Here is a 16,225-nt window from a genome sequence, read left to right as displayed (position 1 = left end):
ATGCCCATATTTCGGAGATTGGCTCTTCGACAAATAGTGTTCCTTTGCTTGAGGTACAGCAGCTTGAAGTTGCGAGGCGTATGAGAGTGTTCCGGTTGGAATGGGTCTGTTCTAGTGTAATGGACTCTTTCTTTGATGTAGAAATACTCCTAACTTATGATCAGAATTGACTGTTCTGGTATCCATGGCTGGTGAACTGGAAAGGACAATGACATTGGCTTACCCGTTCCGGCGCATCTGATGGCTTTCCCCGCATTATCTGTCCCCGGTCCCCACCAGTGTACTTGTGTTATCTGATCTTCCATCACACTTTGTTGCCCACCTTGTTATCAAATTGGGCAGTCTTCATTATTTGAAGTATTTGTATTGTATTATTCTGGTTAGAGTGGACCAGCGAGGCTATAACTCTTCCGTGAGTAGTGTTGTGTCAAACAACAGACGGCCTATTCCAATGACGAAATCAACGGCTGAAAGATCGGCATTCCTGCACTGAGGGATACGCAATCTCATTAGCAAGCCGATTGTATCCACAGCCACCACTTGACGTGCTGAATTCCATACTGGATGTATTCTAAGATTCCCTCTCATGCTTACAAGACTTCAAACCTGATAACTCCACGCAGCAAGACATCGTCTACCGGAATGCGTCTCTATGATGGTATTACACCTTGGCTCGTCACCTCGCTCTGCACCATAGTCTCTTCGCTCTATACAGGCCAACAGGGACGCATCCTCCACCAGCCAGCCCGACCTCCCTCATACCCGCTGGCAGTAAGAAATCCATATCTTTCAGCATGGATGCCCAGCGACCGGGTCCAGGCGCTACCATTTGCCGAGCCACAATTCTGGGCCGGCCAGGATCTTGGCTGGTCCATCATGGTGCGTGTTGATAGTCAGACGTATAGTTTAATGGGCGTGAAGGAGCCCGGGGAAGGCGTCCAGCCGGCTGTTGTGCATGGCGCGGAGTATACGGCGACTCATTCGGTGTTTACTGCTAGTGCTGGAACGGTGATGGTGACGCTGGATTTCTTGGCGCCGGTGTCGCCTGCGAATTATCTGCGGCAGTCGCTTCCTTTTAGTGGGTGTGTGTACTGCGGTTGCTGGAAAGGAGCTAATGATTTGTCGTAGGTTATCTGACAGTGTCTGTTTCTGGGGCATCCGCGAATAGTGTACAGGTTTTTTCGGGTATTGATGGGAGATGGACGGGTGAGTCTGGAGGGGCTGTCTGCGAGTTGAATAATGCAGGATCTACTGCGATGTTTTCATTGAAGATCGAAGATGCTACGCTGTACGCCGAGAGTAGTGATATGGCTACGTGGGGAGAGGCTATATTTGCATCAAGACCAACGGCTTCCTCAAGGCTTTCGTTTGCGTCAGGAAATGGAGACCGAGTGAGGTCACAGTTCGTCAAAACCGGCAGACTGGCTGCAGGCGGCCAGCAGTGCAAGTCTGGCGACGTCGCGGCACTCTCTCATGACCTTGGGGTTGTGACGGGTGACCAGGAGGTCACTTTCGCCATTGGATATGTGCGGGAAAAGGCGATCAACTACCTTGGAAGGTCATACACGGGGTACTATAGAGCAAAGTATCCCGATACATACGACGCGGTCACATACTTTCTGGATGATTATTCAGATGCCCTCGGCGAATCCTTAATACTGGACCAGAAATTGTCCACCGCAGCAAAATCAGTCGCAGGACAAAAGTACGCGGACATCGTCACACTGTCGATTCGGCAAGCGTACGGGGGAATCGATCTGACAATCCCAAATGACACGCTCGATACCAGCGAAGTCTTAGCCTTCATCAAGGAGCTCTCCAGCGATGGCAATGTTAACACGGTGGATGTCATCATGCCTGCCTTTCCCATATATTGGGCCATGGATCCGGGCTATATCCGACTCCTGTTAGAGCCGATGATGAGATATCTCGCAGCAGGACGCTGGCACAAACCGTATGTGATCCACGATATGGGCAGCCATTATCCCAACGCCGTCGGACATGATGACCAACAAGCGGAACCTATGCCCATCGAGGAGTGCGGCAACCTCATGGTTCTTACCCTGGCCTATGTGCGCGCGACTGGAGATGAGGCATGGGCAGCCCAGTATTTCCACATCCTCAAAGGATATGCCGACTATCTGGTGGAAAATGGCATCGACATCGCTGAGCAGCTGTCGTCAAATGATGCTGCTGGTCCGCTGGCCAATGAGACCAACCTCGCCATCAAAGCAGTGGTTGGTCTCAGGGCGTTTGGAGAATTAACAGGATTGACCGAATATTCTAGCATTGCAGGCTCACGAGCCGACCTACTCTTCGCCCAAGGACTGGGGACAGATGAGCAAAAGACTCATTTTGTGCTGCAGTACCCCGACAAGCCATCCTCCTGGAAGATACCTTATAATCTCTACCCAGATGTGTTGTTGAGCCTTGGCGCTTTCCCAAAGGAAGTTCACCAGATGAGCAGCACTTTCTTCAAGTCAGTAAGAGGTGAATACGGCGTCCCTCTAGACAGCCGGCAAGACTGGGCCAAGTCGGACTGGAACATGTGGCTAGCAGGCACACTTGACAACAGCACCCGCAGCGAATTTGTCAATGACCTGTGGGCGTTCATGACCAATGGCAAGCATAATTGGCCATTCTCAGATAGATATATCGCGACCTCAGCGAAAGGTAACACGCCTGGTGTCCCAGTGCTGTGTCGAGCGCGTCCAACAGTGGGTGGGCATTTTGCCTTGCTGGCACTAGAGGGACCCAGATCCCTTCAGGTCAGGCTACCAAAGCAGGAGGAAAGCTCCAGTCTGGGAGAGAAACACAGCCAGCAGGTTCTGGGAGAAGAAAGGCAAGAGCTGTGATGTTCAGCTGAGCAGGGGTTGGACGATGCGTGCTCTTAACATGGAGACATGGCCATCTATTAGGTAGCGCCAGATAACTTTAGATACATCCAAAACATCCGGAAACCAGGTGCAGTGAATGGATTGAGCCGCAGGAAAGGGCGGAGGTAGAATGGCTGAATAGGACACCCAGCCACCAGAACAGGAACACAGAGAGAAAGAAACAAACAACTTGCCTCCATCCCCCTGTCTTCAGTCTCCTGAAGAGACTTAGATCAATAATCCGTGTAGTAGCAGCGTAACACTGTCTTTATATGTGGGCCGACTGCTGAATCCCTTGCGGCAGCACTGGCCCCTGCGGTGGTCGCTTACATAAGCTGGTGACGGCGGGCTTTCTTTTCGGGGCGAAGCCAACGAGCAACAGGAACAGACTCAACTTGCCCAACTCCAGCATCCCTAAACGAACCACCGGCCTGCCTTTTTTCTCTTCCTCCTCCTTCATATCCGCTTCCTTCTTGTCGAGCATCGTTGATCCCCTTCTTTGTACTTTCATTTTGATTCCCACTCATGGCTTCTGTAAGTTGTCCCGACGTCCCCACGTCGTGCTTCTCTTCCCCCCGTCTTGCTTTCCCTGTGTAGCTTATCCAGCTCTCCACTACGAGAGCTACGCGTCCAGTAGAGCGTTCGCATGCAATCGCTGTCAGATCCGAAGCTAACGAGTTTGTCCTACGGTTTTTCTAGCCCCGTCCTCCTCGCAACTTTGCTCCCCAAGGCTATTCTCTACCGAACGGTGCTGCGGCTGCCGCTGGTCCTGTGCCTGGCGCCGCCCCTCTTCTTCCCAACAATGGCCGGGTGATTCAAAACGGCCCCGTCAGAGTGTTGTGTATCGCAGATGTCAGAGGTAGGTCGCATGAAGGAGCTAACTGCTTCGGTTGCAGATAACACCGCTGAAGATCGGGCACTGACGTAGATCTTGCGCAGGAAATCTAAAATATTTGAATGAGCTGGCCAAGCAGGCCCGTGCTGACCATATCATTCACACTGGTGACTTCGGCTTCTACGATGATACCTCCCTTGAGCGGATTGCAGACAAGTGAGTTGGACTCGGCGCTTTGTTCGCGACTGTTCGGCGTCAGGCATAATCCTAACTTGTTTTGAAAACGCACTACAGGACTCTCAAGCATGTGGCACAATACTCTCCATTGCTGCCCGAAAGTGTGAAGCGCACGATCGCCCAGACTCCCCCTCAGCAGTCTATTAAGCAGCGATTCACCCCCGATCAACTCCCGCTTTCCGAACTTCCAATGCTGCTCGACAAGCGGCTCACACTCGAAGTTCCCGTATACACCGTTTGGGGTGCATGTGAGGATGTCCGGGTGCTGGAGAAATTCCGCTCCGGGGAGTACAAGGTCAACAATCTGCACATCATTGACGAGGCTAACTCGCGGTTGCTTGATATCGGCGGTGTGAAGCTTCGTCTGCTTGGTCTGGGAGGTGCGGTTGTCATGCACAAGCTGTTTGACAATGGCGAGGGCAAGACCACGATTGCTGGTGGCCAAGGCACCATGTGGACCACTCTGCTTCAAATGGGTGAGCTGATCGACACAGCCAACCGCGTATACGACCCGTCGGAGACCCGGATTTTCGTCACTCACGCATCGCCCGCTCGAGAGGGTATGCTGAATCAGCTGTCCGTTACTCTCAAGGCCGATTTCTCCATCTCAGCTGGTCTTCACTTCCGCTATGGTTCCTCCTACAACGAGTTCTCTGTCAATCCCTCTCTGGACCACTACCGTGGTAAACTCGCCGCCTCCAAGGCCTCTTTCAACGATGTTTGGGAGACCGTCCGCGGTGAGGTTGAAGCCGCTATCTCCTCCAATGAAGCTCAGAAGACTCTCTTGGACAATGCTCTCGACGTCGTTCAGAGAATGCCTACTGTTGCCAACGGTGGAAATCCATTCGGTGGCCCCACTGCCCCGGGCAACGCCGCGGGGCAAGTCGATGAGAGCGCCTTCAAGAACATGTGGAACTTCAACCTTGCAGACGCCGCATTTGGCTTCCTCGTCCTTGAGATCGAGGGTGGTCGCATTGCGACGGAGATGCGCGCTCAGGGCTTCAACTTTGCTCACCGTACTGGAAAACCTCAGGTTGCTGCCGGACAGACAGTGGCTAGTGGTCTTCCAGCTTCTCCAGCCACTACGGCCCGTATTCCGAGCGCTACTCCTCCCCAGTTCGGTCAAGCCCCTCCTGCTCCTGCTCGGGCTGCGGCGCCCGCCCAGCAGCAAACTCAAGCAAAGGGTCCTGCTGCGGGCCCCACTCGCGCATCCCCCGTCCCTGTAATTCCTAAGCCTGCAACCCCACAGCCCTCTGGCGCTGCACCTCAACCTAGTGGTTCGCCGGACAAGGCGGCTACCGTCGAATCCAACGGAACTGCCCAGCCAGAGAAGCCCTCGGAATCCCCTTTGCCCAGAGGTGAGAAAAAGCAGAGCAACGGACTGTTTGTCTCGAACGTCGATAACGAACAGGCGGTTCGCGATTTGTTCCCCGAGGAGGATAAGGCGAAGATTCTCAAGGTCGAAAAGTGGGGCAAGTACAATCATGTTGTGACCTTCGCCACCATCGAGGAAGCCAAGGCCGCCCTTGACCGTCAGCCAGCCGAGCACAAGAAGCCCAGCGCTCCTGGTCAACCTCGCAAGCCTAATTTGAAGTTCTTCGAGGACCGCGGCTCCCACCGTGGTAGTGCCGGCACCTGGCAAGCCAGCAACAGAGGCACCAATGCATCCCAACGCGGATACCAGAGCGGAGGTGCTAGTGACAGCGATGGTGGCCGAGGACGTGGTGGTTTCAGCGGACGCGGACGTGGCCGTGGCACCGACCGCGGTGGACGTGGTGGAAGAGGTGGCCGTGGCGGCTTCAGCAAGGGAGGCGCATCGGACTCTCCTACGGCCTCGACATCGACACCCTCCGGTGACAAGCCCGCTCCCTCTGGCGGAGAGTCCTGAGCGATGTGTCATTTCCTCCTTTGCCTGTTCTTCTGTGTTATTTCCTTGCCACCTTCCAATTTCCCCGGCACGTCGTGTTCAATTAGTCTCTCATGGTTGTTAATTTCTTCTCTTGTGATACTTGCAAAGCCTTTATTTTCTTCCTTCTGCTTTCAGCTTCTTTTCTTCTTCACTTATTTCTTCATTTCTGAGCGAGATGCACATGGACATTTCTTACACTCTAGTAGAAGACCTTATCATCCGTCCCCTTCAACTTGCTAGTATGGGAAGTTGTTGGTGCAGAAGGTGTCCCATCGCAAGAAAGGGGAAGCTGCCGACTTGGGTGCGGATGACGATTGGGAAAGAAAAGAGACGAAGGAAGCAATAAAAGGAAAAACAAAACCAATAACAAGAACAGCAGACAGGAAAGGGCACCGACAGCGACCTTTTGTGTATTCTAAGTCTTTCCTGGTACGCACCAATATCGATACCCTTGTAGCTTCAGTCTCGTTTTTCTTCTCTGGATGCATTTGTGTAGCACATGAGTTTGTCTGGGTATGGTCACGCAAGTTAGAGGTAGATCGATGGCTTGAATGTCAGGATTCACCGGTAGTACTCAGTATGCATTTCTCGTGTATTACTGCTATGAACAAAGTCATGAAATACTCGTAGCTTGGGCTGTACAAAAGTAACAAGAGCTGAGCAACAAGCAATGACAATGACTACGGTCCAACCCTCCGAACATTGAGAAGTAAGAATCCGAAGCTCCAATCCAGAAAAAAATAACGCAAATACTCCGATCCCGAAGTGATCGAGTGGCCCACTGAGGTGAGGGTTGTTGATGTACAGTCGTTCCAAACCAAGGCCCCAGCAGTGATTCCGGACTCCGTGCCTCCAGTTCGCCATTGAAGGGGGGAAAGGAAAATTTCATAATAAAAGAAAGCAGCTAAAGGGAAACCAACCAGGAACGAGAAATGGCTGCCTTGAGGAAGCGAAGATTCGAAAGGAACAAGGATTACTCAAGGTTGGAAAAGTATTCGGAGAATGAATGTCCCATAAAATCCACCCAAACTTCCTTTTAATCCTAAAATATTGTTCGTGATAACATCAATTGCAGCGTCGTTTAACATGGGTATCTGTCTCCGGATTCGCCAAAGGATGTGCATAGAATTGGCCGGAAATTGTACAAGATGTCGACTGTCTTTACCGTCGTATCAGCTGCACTCATAGGCCGTCTATTTAACGCGACCCATGATGTCCTCGACATCTTTCTGATTGACGACTACGCCGCCTTCAGAGCATCTGGCTTTGGTGCGCAATTCTGAACAGAGATTGTCCACGTCGATCTCGCCATTGCGGAATTTCTCCATGGATTGCAGGCGATCCCTACGACAAACTTAGTTAGCAAGAGATTAGAGAGCGGTAAGGGATCAAATCGAGCATACCATATCTTATTGCAGGTGAGCATTTGCGACTTGTCCTCGCCAGGCACCACCTCATCTTCATCCAGTCTACTGTCGATTTCAGCGATAAGATCCTTCTTTGGCGCCGCTGGTTGCTTGGTCGCCTCGCTAAAATTGTGGGATGGGCTTCCCAGGTCGGGGAGAGGGAACGCATCGTCGAAAAATGTACCAAAGTCTTGCGACAAGATAGCATCTTGAGGCTCACGCCAATCACCGAACAGCACAGGATCGAATTGACCTCCATTCTGTTGGGCCAAAAGATCCAAACCCAGAGCCTGGTCGGAATTGTTGGCATGGCTAGGGGTGTTTGACGCGCTTTCGCTATTTTGTCTGACAGCTGGAATGGGATTATTGATGTTGCCACATGCCATACCAAGTTGAGCGCAGAAGGATTCCTCACCGTTGATGGTGGTATAAGTGCATGCATGGGGAGTGCTACTCTCGGTCGCCTTTACAGCAGGCGAGTGCAAAGATGGCTCAGGCGAGGTTCCATTGGAAGAGAGCAGCTGGCTATGGTGCGAATCTGAAGAGGATGATGGAGAGTCTGAACTAGGGGTATCGTGGGTTGCCTGCTTTGTGTTCGCGTTGTACGATGAATTGACCTGGTGCGCATAGCCCCTGGTAGCTCCTTTGTTATCAATGGCCCCGTTCAATGTACCAGAGCCAGGTCGTGTAGATGTTTGCGAATTCGGTGTCTGGCCGCTTGGTGTGGACTTGACGGGTGATGGTCCGTTGGAAAGCCCGTTGCGGTTGAGGACACCGGGAACCTGAGCTTCGCTGCGTGGAGTTGCTGTCTGGTTGTCCTTCGCCTTGTTCTGACTCGACTTGCTTGCTTGGGTATTGGTGAACAAGTGTGAACCGGGCAGATCCCCGAACTTGGGGAAGTCGAACATGAAATCATTATTGTTCAGACCATACATGCCTTTGGAGTATGCACCTGGGATGGCATTAACAGGAGAGAGGCCGCTGCCGCTCGTTACCCAGGAGAGACGCTTGCGATACTCCTTGAGCTCTACTTGCAGACGCTCCACCTGGGCGCGCAGAAGTCCGTTCTCCTGATTGGCATTATCCGATGCTTTCTGTAGCTCCTCCACCTTGGTCTCCAGATCCTTCAGGTGCTTTTCTTTGCGCTCACGGAAGGCTCGCTGAGCTGCGCGATTCTGAGCCTTGCGCTTCTGTCGAAAATGTTAGCACCAATTATCTACACAATGGCCCGCACCGAAGAAAGAGGATCACAGAAAACATACCGAAGTAGGTTCCGAGGTCAGTGGCTTTCTACCGGGCTTCTTGACTGCTTTCTCATCGCTCTCCCGTCGCTTCTTGCCCGACTCCTCCTTGTCATTCTCTTGTCCATCGATATCCTTTCTCTTATCACCAGGTTCATAGTCTTCAGTCGAAGGCAGGCTCGGGGGCAGATCACCAATCAAACTCTCGTTGCCCAGAAACTCAAGGTCGAAGTCGGGATTCAAATCCAGGTAAGGACTGTCTTCATAGCCGAAAGTAGTTGACTGATTCACTGAGCCGTCCAAACCACTGGGGGGAGAAACACTGAAGCTGCCGGAAGAAGCATGGCCGGGTGTGTGATTGAGATTCTGATTGGCTTCCGAGTTGTGCGTCACAGTTTGTTGTTTCTGAGTCTGGTTGTTTGATGAAAGAGCCGCGAGGAGGAGGTCCTGTTGACCGGGGGAGAGATAAAGGCCTTGTTGATAAAGAGTATTGTAGTCCGCCATGGCAGCTGAGGAAGAAGCGGGGTATCGCTATGAATAACGGTAAGATGATCCAGGTCAATTGAAAGTAATAATTTGACCCGCTGACGGCTTGCTCAAATACAATGCAGTGTTGAGTTTGTTAGCTTATTGTCCTCAACCAGAAAGGCCCGGGCTTCGCGCCCGTTTATCGTTTCGATAGAGAGCCCAAGGAATGTGTCAAAGTGCCCGGTTTGTAAATGCTGATGAAGACGGAAAAGCCACCAAAGCTCTTACGGTTCCACCCCGCTTCAACAAGGCATCAATCCCGTTGACGTAAAGACAAAGGGAGTGTGGGAGAACCAGAAAGACACAGTAAAGCGGATTCCAAGCGAGTCGAATGAGATACGACAATATGAGAGAAAGAATGGAAGACTGGAGGAGAGTTGACGAGGAAGACAGTGGTAGCGAAAGGGTCAAGGAAAGATGGTGAGATTAGGATAAAGGTTGCAGGAGCCAAGAGCTTATGCCAAAGCGTGGCCTAGTGGCCTAGTGTCAGATGGAAGGATGTCGTATAGGGTGGAATGGCGCGGCCACAAGTCTATCGACAGCCGGTACCGCTTGACAACTGGTGATGAGGGGCTGCCGAAAGAGGCAAATCAGGTCCGATTGAGAATAGGTCGTCGGATATGAGTGATTGATCTCAGGCCAGGAAGAAGCCTGCGGAGATGAAGAGATCCGTTCGAAGTGGGAATTGAGACAGGGGATTCTGATGATGAGAGTAGGTGTAGTGAGAGAGATGTGGCTGAGAGGGGAGGTGGTACGAGGATGAAACCGAAGGCCCATTATTTTCCACTTTCCAAGAAGATGGGGGCGGCGATGGACGGTTCACAGGGCAATCAATCAACGCCTCAGGCCAGTCTTACGGTGGGCGTTCCATAGACGATGGGGGGCAAACGGGCGCAAAAAGGCGGCGTCGTGTTGTTGGCAGTCCTTATTGGTTGAGCAATGGCCACTTGATAGACGAGAGCCAATGGTTCTACCTGATGTCTCCCGCTGCTTTAGAGCGGAAAAATTGGGTGACTCGGTGCTTAGAAATCAGCCAGGCCGGATATTGATTCTCTCCGTGCCGGTGAAATTCCACGCGCCATTTTATTTAGTTCCAGCCTTCTAGTTCAGTCGATAGTCCATGGAAATACTCAATCAGATGCTGTCTAGCTATTGCCCTGCGATGGTGTTCCTCATCTGCCGTCCCTCTTTCAACCGGGGAAACTCAACTTACTTGCTTAGTTAATAGTTAATCAATCTATCAGGCATGACTCATAGTCCAGGCATCGCGAGTTGACGTATTCCCAGTTTCCCACCGCCTTGCATACGCTACTGCACCAAAAGTACCTTATTTGTGACGATCCCAACGTTCCGAATATCGGTGTAGTGGCTGAACTCTGAAGCATCAAGCAGGTGCAGAGTAAGGTTGACCTTGCCAGGAGAAGGCATATCTCTATCACCAGCTATTCCAGAACATCCAGAACACTCGGAAAAGTCATCAGAGAATCTAGGCTTTGCGGTGTCTAGTACCTTACTCCCATCAAAGATGTCCATTGATCGATCCCATGGTTTTCTGCCTCGTATTCAAGCCCATTTAAGATTTCAGTGGCAATTGGACTTGGGTTGCCGGGTACGGAGTAGTGCTATCTAGGTCTTGATCACCGGGCAGGGAAGTGACTAGATGCTGTACTCCGTAGGGCCCATCTACTCCAAATCTGGGCTTCACAGAACATCTTGGCTATCTTAGTTTCTCCTTGTCTTCTCAACAAATATCAATAATGGATAGTAACCTGTAGATTTCGGTCATGAGGTGGCCCAGGCGAGAACTGGTAATGCCAACTATCATCTGGAACTCATGGAATGATTAAGTGATATCCTTTTCTTGTCATCACTACTGTACCTACTCATCCGACATATCAGAACTTGCCCAGAGGATAAAGGTGGTGTAATGTATCAAATCTGTCTGCGTATTTGTTCGTCCTACTCAAAAGGACTTCTGAGTCTTGACAATGACGATCTTCACTGCTTGATAAGGAGGACTGGTCACGTGCTATCCTTATCTGCAAAGAATCCACCACTCCTCCATATTGCCTCTGTTCAGAACCAACACCTGGAAAGCTGCATTCATTTATCTTAATCTGCAACCCCAAAAGCTCTTTGTGAGCACAGCGATACACTTGGAAGATTCTACTCGACTTTTTTGTTAAAATTCTTTTCATCTCACCACATTTCACATCAGTCAGCGACCATGTCGGATGTTGCAGCTCTTGAGGCAGAAGTCAAGGAATTCAAGCTACAGGTATGTCGCATTGCCGTCTACCATGCCACAGTTCGGTAACTGACTTTTTCTCTATTTCCCAGCTTGAAACCGTTCAATCGAGTTTGCAGGTAGATCCAGACAACACGGAACTGCAGAGTCTTAAAACTGAACTGGAAGAACTCATAAATCTCACGGAAACATCAATCGCCGAACTCAAGCCGCTTGCTCCTCCTCCGTCTGCTGCCAAACCTTCTCCCCCGCCAGCGAAGGAGAAATGGTCAAAAGAGAACCACCCTGCTTATCAGGCTGGCTATCGCAAGCCCACTGCCGAAACTCCGGAGGAAGCCCCCACACCGGTTACGTTCTCCGTCAATGACCACATCCTCGCACGATGGGTTTCGGGCGATAACTCTTTCTATCCTGCGCGCATTACCTCAATAACAGGCTCATCTGCCAACCCTGTCTACTTGGTCTCGTTCAAGTCGTACGGAACGGTTGAATCTCTGACAGCCAAAGACATCAAGCCCATCTCCAACGCTGATTCGCGGAAACGTAAGGCTGATGGAAGCTCAGGCTACTCTTCATCCCAGACTCCAACACCACAACCCCTTCATTCCAGTGTCATCTCGGCCGCGGCAGATATCAACCCTGCATTGGCAAATCAGGCGCGCAAAGAGCCTAGCAAGGTCGACGACGGGTCTGCACGCCCTTCGAAGGTGGCTCGGAAAGTCAAGGCCACTCGCGAGCTTGAGGCCGGTAAGATGAAGTGGAAGGATTTTGCTAGCAAGAGCAAGCTGGGCCGGAAAGAGAGCATGTTTCGGACAGGGGAGGGGGTTAATGCCCGAGGTAAGGCACCATTATTTCAGATCTCAGAGTGATGCACTAATTCGTGTCTGAATAGTGGGCTTTACTGGCTCCGGCCAACAGATGCGCAAAGATCCCTCCAGGGCACGCCATGTGTATCAGCAAGCAGATGAGGACGCCTACTAGTTTGGCTGTCACCGACAAAGTGTCCAATGTTCCATTTGTGATGATATCAACTGGGCATTGGGTTTTGCGTTCTTGTTTCACTACATTTCTACTTTGCCTGTTCGTTCCTATCGCTAACTGGAAGATTGGCGACACAGAGCATAATTTTGACTGATGTTCCGAGGCATGGGTTTTGGCCATACGTAGATTGTGGTTGTGCAGATACTGGTGACATGATATCTCCATGAGTTACATCCTCCATAACTTCCTCACGTGTTATACTCTATTCTAATGGCAATCTTTTCATCATAGGGTCTTCTGGTTTTCTGCAACAGAGGACCATAGGTGTTATGTGCAACCTTTGCCAGATTCTGGTCATGTAGATGCATCGCCCACTCAAAGGGAAAACCTTTTCAAAGAGTCTGTCGCTTTTATCTCTCATCTTCTGCATATGTTCTGATATGTGGTTCCCACGGTCTGTGAACATGAAGTTGGGAGCTTTGAAGCAATCAGAGGCATAAAGTCTCTCAGCCAATGTTTCCTACGCCTTTCCATCGATGGTCCATGGACATTAGCGGGCTATGCGACCTTGGGAGGCGCAAAGCTTGGCATTCGTCTATATGACGGCTCATGATAAATCATCATGAGCGAAGGCGAAGCCGGATTGACTCACAAGTCTCCATAGAGATATCAGAGCGGTCGTCCCTGCACATCTGCCAGGATTGTAGATTCAATAGTTCAAAGTTCGCCTGACTGGGGCTGGGGGTTCTCTAGGAACTCCGCGTAAGAAGTTTCATGCAGCGATGCTGAGTCTCGTCTTGCCTCGAGAACCGCAATCAGATATTAGGTCATGCCCGCAGACTGTCCGGAAAAGCTTTTTATTGGCCAGCATCTGTATCCCGAGTCTCTGCTAGAAAGCAAATCTTGTCATTATATTACCATGACGCAGGTTGTCATCTTGTATAAAAGCCATCCTACTTGCGCATCACCGCTGCATGGCACCAGTATATCTCCATAACATATCGCCCAGCAACCCAAGACACCACATCTCACTATGTCGCGCAACGTCTGCATCACCTCCGTAGAAGGCAACACAGGCTTCCTCATCGCCGAGCTCCTCCTCTCTGACGAGAACTTCTCTAAAGAAGTCGGCACCGTCCACGGCCTAACCCTCAATCCGGATGCCCAGCGGTGCAAGGACCTACAATCCCTAGGCGCCACCATCGTCCCCCATAGACCAGGCCGTCTGAAGAATGTTGCCGCCGACATCAGAGACACCAAAGCCGACACTCTCTGCCTGGTCCCGCCAGCTAGTCGGGACAAGCTCGATATCACGGCCGAGATGATCGAGGCGGCCAAGCGTGCCAATGTGCCGAACGTGGTCTTCCTGAGTGCTGCGGGATGCGATGTCGCTGAGAGGGACAAGCAGCCCCGTCTGAGGGAGTTTATTCATCTCGAGACTTTGTTCCTGAGTACGAAAGGGGATCCGAGCTCAATGACGGGGCATTGTCCTGTTGTCATCCGGTGTGTTTCTTCCTCGAGATCGCATGCTGCATGTCTAATGATACTGGTTGTAGGGCTGGCTTCTACGCTGAGAACTTGCTTGCGTATGCCCCCCAGGCTAAGGAGGAGGGATACATCCCTATACCGATCGGACGCGAGCATAAATTTCCCCCCGTAGCACTAGGTGTAAGTCTGGCTCTCAGCGCGCAATGGCCTCTGGCTAAACTACTGCAAAGGACGTCGCACTGCTAGCGGCTCATGTCCTCACCGGCAAAGGAAAGCACGGACTCGACGATAAGCATCGTGGTCAACTAATGACCTTGACCGGTATGTCGGCTCCAGTTCTATAGTATCAAGTGAAACGAGATTGACACGACAGGCCCGGCTCTTCTCAACGGCGACGAACTAGCGCGAGCAGCAAGCGAAGCTCTAGGAACCGATATGAAGTTCGAAGATATCTCTGAGTATGTCGCCTAGTTGTTCCCGTTAATCCTCTGCTGGAATTGGGACTCACAGACAACAGATATGAAGCCAAGAAGGTCCTCAGGAGCCAGACGGATACTGATGATAGTGAGATTCAGTTCATACTCGAATACTATTCGCTGGTCCGTGAGGGCAAGACGAACTATGTTGCTACGACGGCATTCCGCGACATCACTTCCGATGAGCCCCAGCAGCCGGCAGACTTCTTCCGCTCGTATTCTGAGGAGTTCAGCCCGAAGAAGGGGGCGAAGAGAAGGAAGGTAGATGGGAAGTGAGCGCGAGAAGATAGATGGTGTATGTGGTGAGGTAGATCTGTTCTTAATAAGTAGCCACTAAGAATGCCATTGTAGAATTTTCTTGTCGAGGTCAAACATATATGTCGAAGCTGTTGACTCTGTAGCAGACACTACCTCCAATCACAGTGCAGGTTGGCGTACTGGACTCGCATATGGAAAGCTTAGCGACTTGGGCACGCTCGGGGCACTGCAGTCCGAAGATAGAAGCTACAATCAATGAAGTAATGGGATAAAAATGCATTTGCGCGTGCTGAGTCGATCATGCGCGGGGTAAGCTACTCCTCTCTTCCCCTTCTCCGCAGCACTATAGATAGGTTGCAATTCCTATTGAAGCTCCTTGTGGATCCCAACTTACAGAATCTCAGTATCATCAGTAATTCCATTGACCATGACTCCATCTAAGAAAGAAGTGCCTCTCCCTCCAACACCTCATGTGCGGACAAGGATGCCATGGATACGGCTCGGGGCAACCGATCCAGCTACCACTCTCACGCCTCCACCGGCCACATTCCCAGAGACCAGCACGCCGGAGCAGCGAGCAGCTTTGAGATTCAGAGTGAGCGGAAACGCAGTGTGTCGGTCATACCCCCTATAACTCAAGGATTAGGTGATATCTTACTCTTGTCCAGTTACTGGTGGAGCAGGAATGCTCGCTCTAGCCTCCGCACGAGCGCTTCTTGAGCATGGACTTTCTGGCATTGCTTTACTTGATCTGCCCTCGGCTCTCCAAAAGGGAGACGTTGAAATAGAAGCACTTCGAAGAGACTTTCCTTCTGCGAAAATCATAACGCATCAATGCGACGTCACAGACGCGGCAGACATGCAGCACGTTGCTGAAAAGGCAAAGAATGAACTAGGGGAGCTTAACATTCTCTGTTGCTTTGCGGGCATAGTCAACTGCGTGGCAGCCGAGGACATAACAGTCGAGCAATGGCGCCGTGTCATTGATGTAAATACGACAGGGTCATGGATCGCTGCACAAGCAGTAGGGAAGTAAGACGATTCCCTAGGTTCCTCTGTGAGAGCTAGGCCCCCTGACGCAGAATCCAGACATATGATTGCCAGTGGACGCGGGGCAAAATCGTCCTCGTCGCATCCATCAGCGGTCATCGGGTGAATTACCCCCAGCCTCAGATCGCGTACAACGTCTCCAAGGCAGCGGTGCTACACATGAAGAATAGCTTGGCAGCGGAATGGACGCAATACGGAATCCGAGTCAATTCTATCTCCCCGGGATATATGGATACGGTGCTTAATGAGGGTGAGGATCTTGCGCCATGGCGGCAGATATGGGCGGATCGGAATCCGATGCGAAGGATGGGGTCACCACAGGAGCTGACGGGACCGGTGGTGTTCCTTTGCAGTGATATTGGGGGAGCTATATCAATGGAGCTGATATTGTTGTTGACGGTATTTTTCTTCCGTCTGGCTGTACAAGTTAAGGTGCTAACAGGCGTATAGGAGGTGGTCTGGTGTTCTAGGCATATACTCTGACGACAAGGCAGAACGACTTCCAAGTGATTGTTTATTTTTTTCACTGATGCCAAAAACATTGTAGAGGTTCCCAAATCGTTATGTGGTTGGGGTAAGAATTACGACCAGAAGCTGCCAGTTTCTAGTCAGTAGAACGGGGAAATTATATACTTCCGGGCTCACAACAAAGCAAGCCACCTTATCCGTTTGTGTATTGCCTGTCTACCCTC

General features: G+C 51.2%; 7 protein-coding genes across 7 annotated transcripts; 5 read left to right on the top strand and 2 right to left on the bottom strand.

The window, feature by feature from the left end:
- Nucleotides 1-322: 322 nt before the first annotated feature.
- P174DRAFT_511143 (putative glutaminase) lies at nt 323-3,101 on the top strand. The gene is made up of 3 exons (XM_024831757.1): nt 323-566; nt 624-1,078; nt 1,129-3,101. The coding sequence occupies exons 2-3, from the start codon at nt 643-645 to the stop codon at nt 2,853-2,855; spliced, it is 2,163 nt and encodes a 720-aa protein (XP_024683956.1). The 5' UTR covers nt 323-566; nt 624-642; the 3' UTR covers nt 2,856-3,101.
- A 175-nt stretch (nt 3,102-3,276) lies between these two features.
- On the top strand, nt 3,277-5,934 carry P174DRAFT_131409 (uncharacterized protein). Its single transcript, XM_024821103.1, has 4 exons — nt 3,277-3,410; nt 3,576-3,735; nt 3,816-3,927; nt 4,006-5,934. The coding sequence occupies exons 1-4, from the start codon at nt 3,402-3,404 to the stop codon at nt 5,834-5,836; spliced, it is 2,112 nt and encodes a 703-aa protein (XP_024683955.1). The 5' UTR covers nt 3,277-3,401; the 3' UTR covers nt 5,837-5,934.
- A 377-nt stretch (nt 5,935-6,311) lies between these two features.
- P174DRAFT_131411 (uncharacterized protein) lies at nt 6,312-6,909 on the bottom strand. The gene has a single exon (XM_024821104.1). The coding sequence runs from the start codon at nt 6,719-6,721 to the stop codon at nt 6,419-6,421; it is 303 nt and encodes a 100-aa protein (XP_024683954.1). The 5' UTR covers nt 6,722-6,909; the 3' UTR covers nt 6,312-6,418.
- Nucleotides 6,910-7,050: 141 nt separating this feature from the next.
- Nucleotides 7,051-9,008, bottom strand: yap1 (putative bZIP transcription factor AP-1/Yap1; the record flags this gene model as incomplete). The annotated part of the gene is made up of 3 exons (XM_024824775.1): nt 7,051-7,201; nt 7,261-8,453; nt 8,526-9,008. 3 exons carry the CDS (start codon nt 9,006-9,008, stop codon nt 7,051-7,053), a joined length of 1,827 nt encoding a protein of 608 aa, XP_024683953.1.
- Nucleotides 9,009-11,259: 2,251 nt separating this feature from the next.
- Nucleotides 11,260-12,261, top strand: P174DRAFT_419301 (tudor domain-containing protein; the record flags this gene model as incomplete). Its single annotated transcript, XM_024824774.1, has 3 exons — nt 11,260-11,310; nt 11,373-12,117; nt 12,173-12,261. 3 exons carry the CDS (start codon nt 11,260-11,262, stop codon nt 12,259-12,261), a joined length of 885 nt encoding a protein of 294 aa, XP_024683952.1.
- Nucleotides 12,262-13,189: 928 nt separating this feature from the next.
- Nucleotides 13,190-14,669, top strand: P174DRAFT_386757 (uncharacterized protein). The gene is made up of 5 exons (XM_024823320.1): nt 13,190-13,764; nt 13,818-13,929; nt 13,980-14,070; nt 14,123-14,207; nt 14,267-14,669. The coding sequence occupies exons 1-5, from the start codon at nt 13,295-13,297 to the stop codon at nt 14,499-14,501; spliced, it is 993 nt and encodes a 330-aa protein (XP_024683951.1). The 5' UTR covers nt 13,190-13,294; the 3' UTR covers nt 14,502-14,669.
- A 303-nt stretch (nt 14,670-14,972) lies between these two features.
- On the top strand, nt 14,973-16,016 carry P174DRAFT_419299 (oxidoreductase, short chain dehydrogenase/reductase family; the record flags this gene model as incomplete). The annotated part of the gene is made up of 4 exons (XM_024824773.1): nt 14,973-15,093; nt 15,152-15,507; nt 15,573-15,932; nt 15,984-16,016. The coding sequence occupies 4 exons, from the start codon at nt 14,973-14,975 to the stop codon at nt 16,014-16,016; spliced, it is 870 nt and encodes a 289-aa protein (XP_024683950.1).
- Between the last annotated feature and the right edge of the window lie 209 nt (nt 16,017-16,225).

Source organism: Aspergillus novofumigatus (genome assembly GCF_002847465.1).
Source record: "Aspergillus novofumigatus IBT 16806 chromosome Unknown P174scaffold_3, whole genome shotgun sequence".
Lineage (NCBI taxonomy): Eukaryota > Fungi > Ascomycota > Eurotiomycetes > Eurotiales > Aspergillaceae > Aspergillus > Aspergillus novofumigatus.
This window is presented reverse-complemented; position numbering and strand designations above follow the sequence as displayed.

Excerpts from the sequence above, each read along its gene's own strand:
- P174DRAFT_511143 (XM_024831757.1), top strand. The coding sequence starts at position 643 with ATGCGTCTCTATGATGGTATTACACCTTGGCTCGTCACCTCGCTCTGC. Across the intron at positions 1,079-1,128 it reads GCGGCAGTCGCTTCCTTTTA|GTTATCTGACAGTGTCTGTT; the intron begins GTGGGTGTGTGT and ends GATTTGTCGTAG.
- P174DRAFT_131409 (XM_024821103.1), top strand. Across the intron at positions 3,736-3,815 it reads GTGTATCGCAGATGTCAGAG|GAAATCTAAAATATTTGAAT; the intron begins GTAGGTCGCATG and ends GATCTTGCGCAG. Across the intron at positions 3,928-4,005 it reads CTTGAGCGGATTGCAGACAA|GACTCTCAAGCATGTGGCAC; the intron begins GTGAGTTGGACT and ends AACGCACTACAG.
- P174DRAFT_131411 (XM_024821104.1), bottom strand. The coding sequence starts at position 6,721 with ATGGCGAACTGGAGGCACGGAGTCCGGAATCACTGCTGGGGCCTTGGT.
- P174DRAFT_386757 (XM_024823320.1), top strand. The coding sequence starts at position 13,295 with ATGTCGCGCAACGTCTGCATCACCTCCGTAGAAGGCAACACAGGCTTC. Across the intron at positions 13,930-13,979 it reads TTCCCCCCGTAGCACTAGGT|GACGTCGCACTGCTAGCGGC; the intron begins GTAAGTCTGGCT and ends ACTACTGCAAAG. Across the intron at positions 14,208-14,266 it reads AAGTTCGAAGATATCTCTGA|ATATGAAGCCAAGAAGGTCC; the intron begins GTATGTCGCCTA and ends CACAGACAACAG.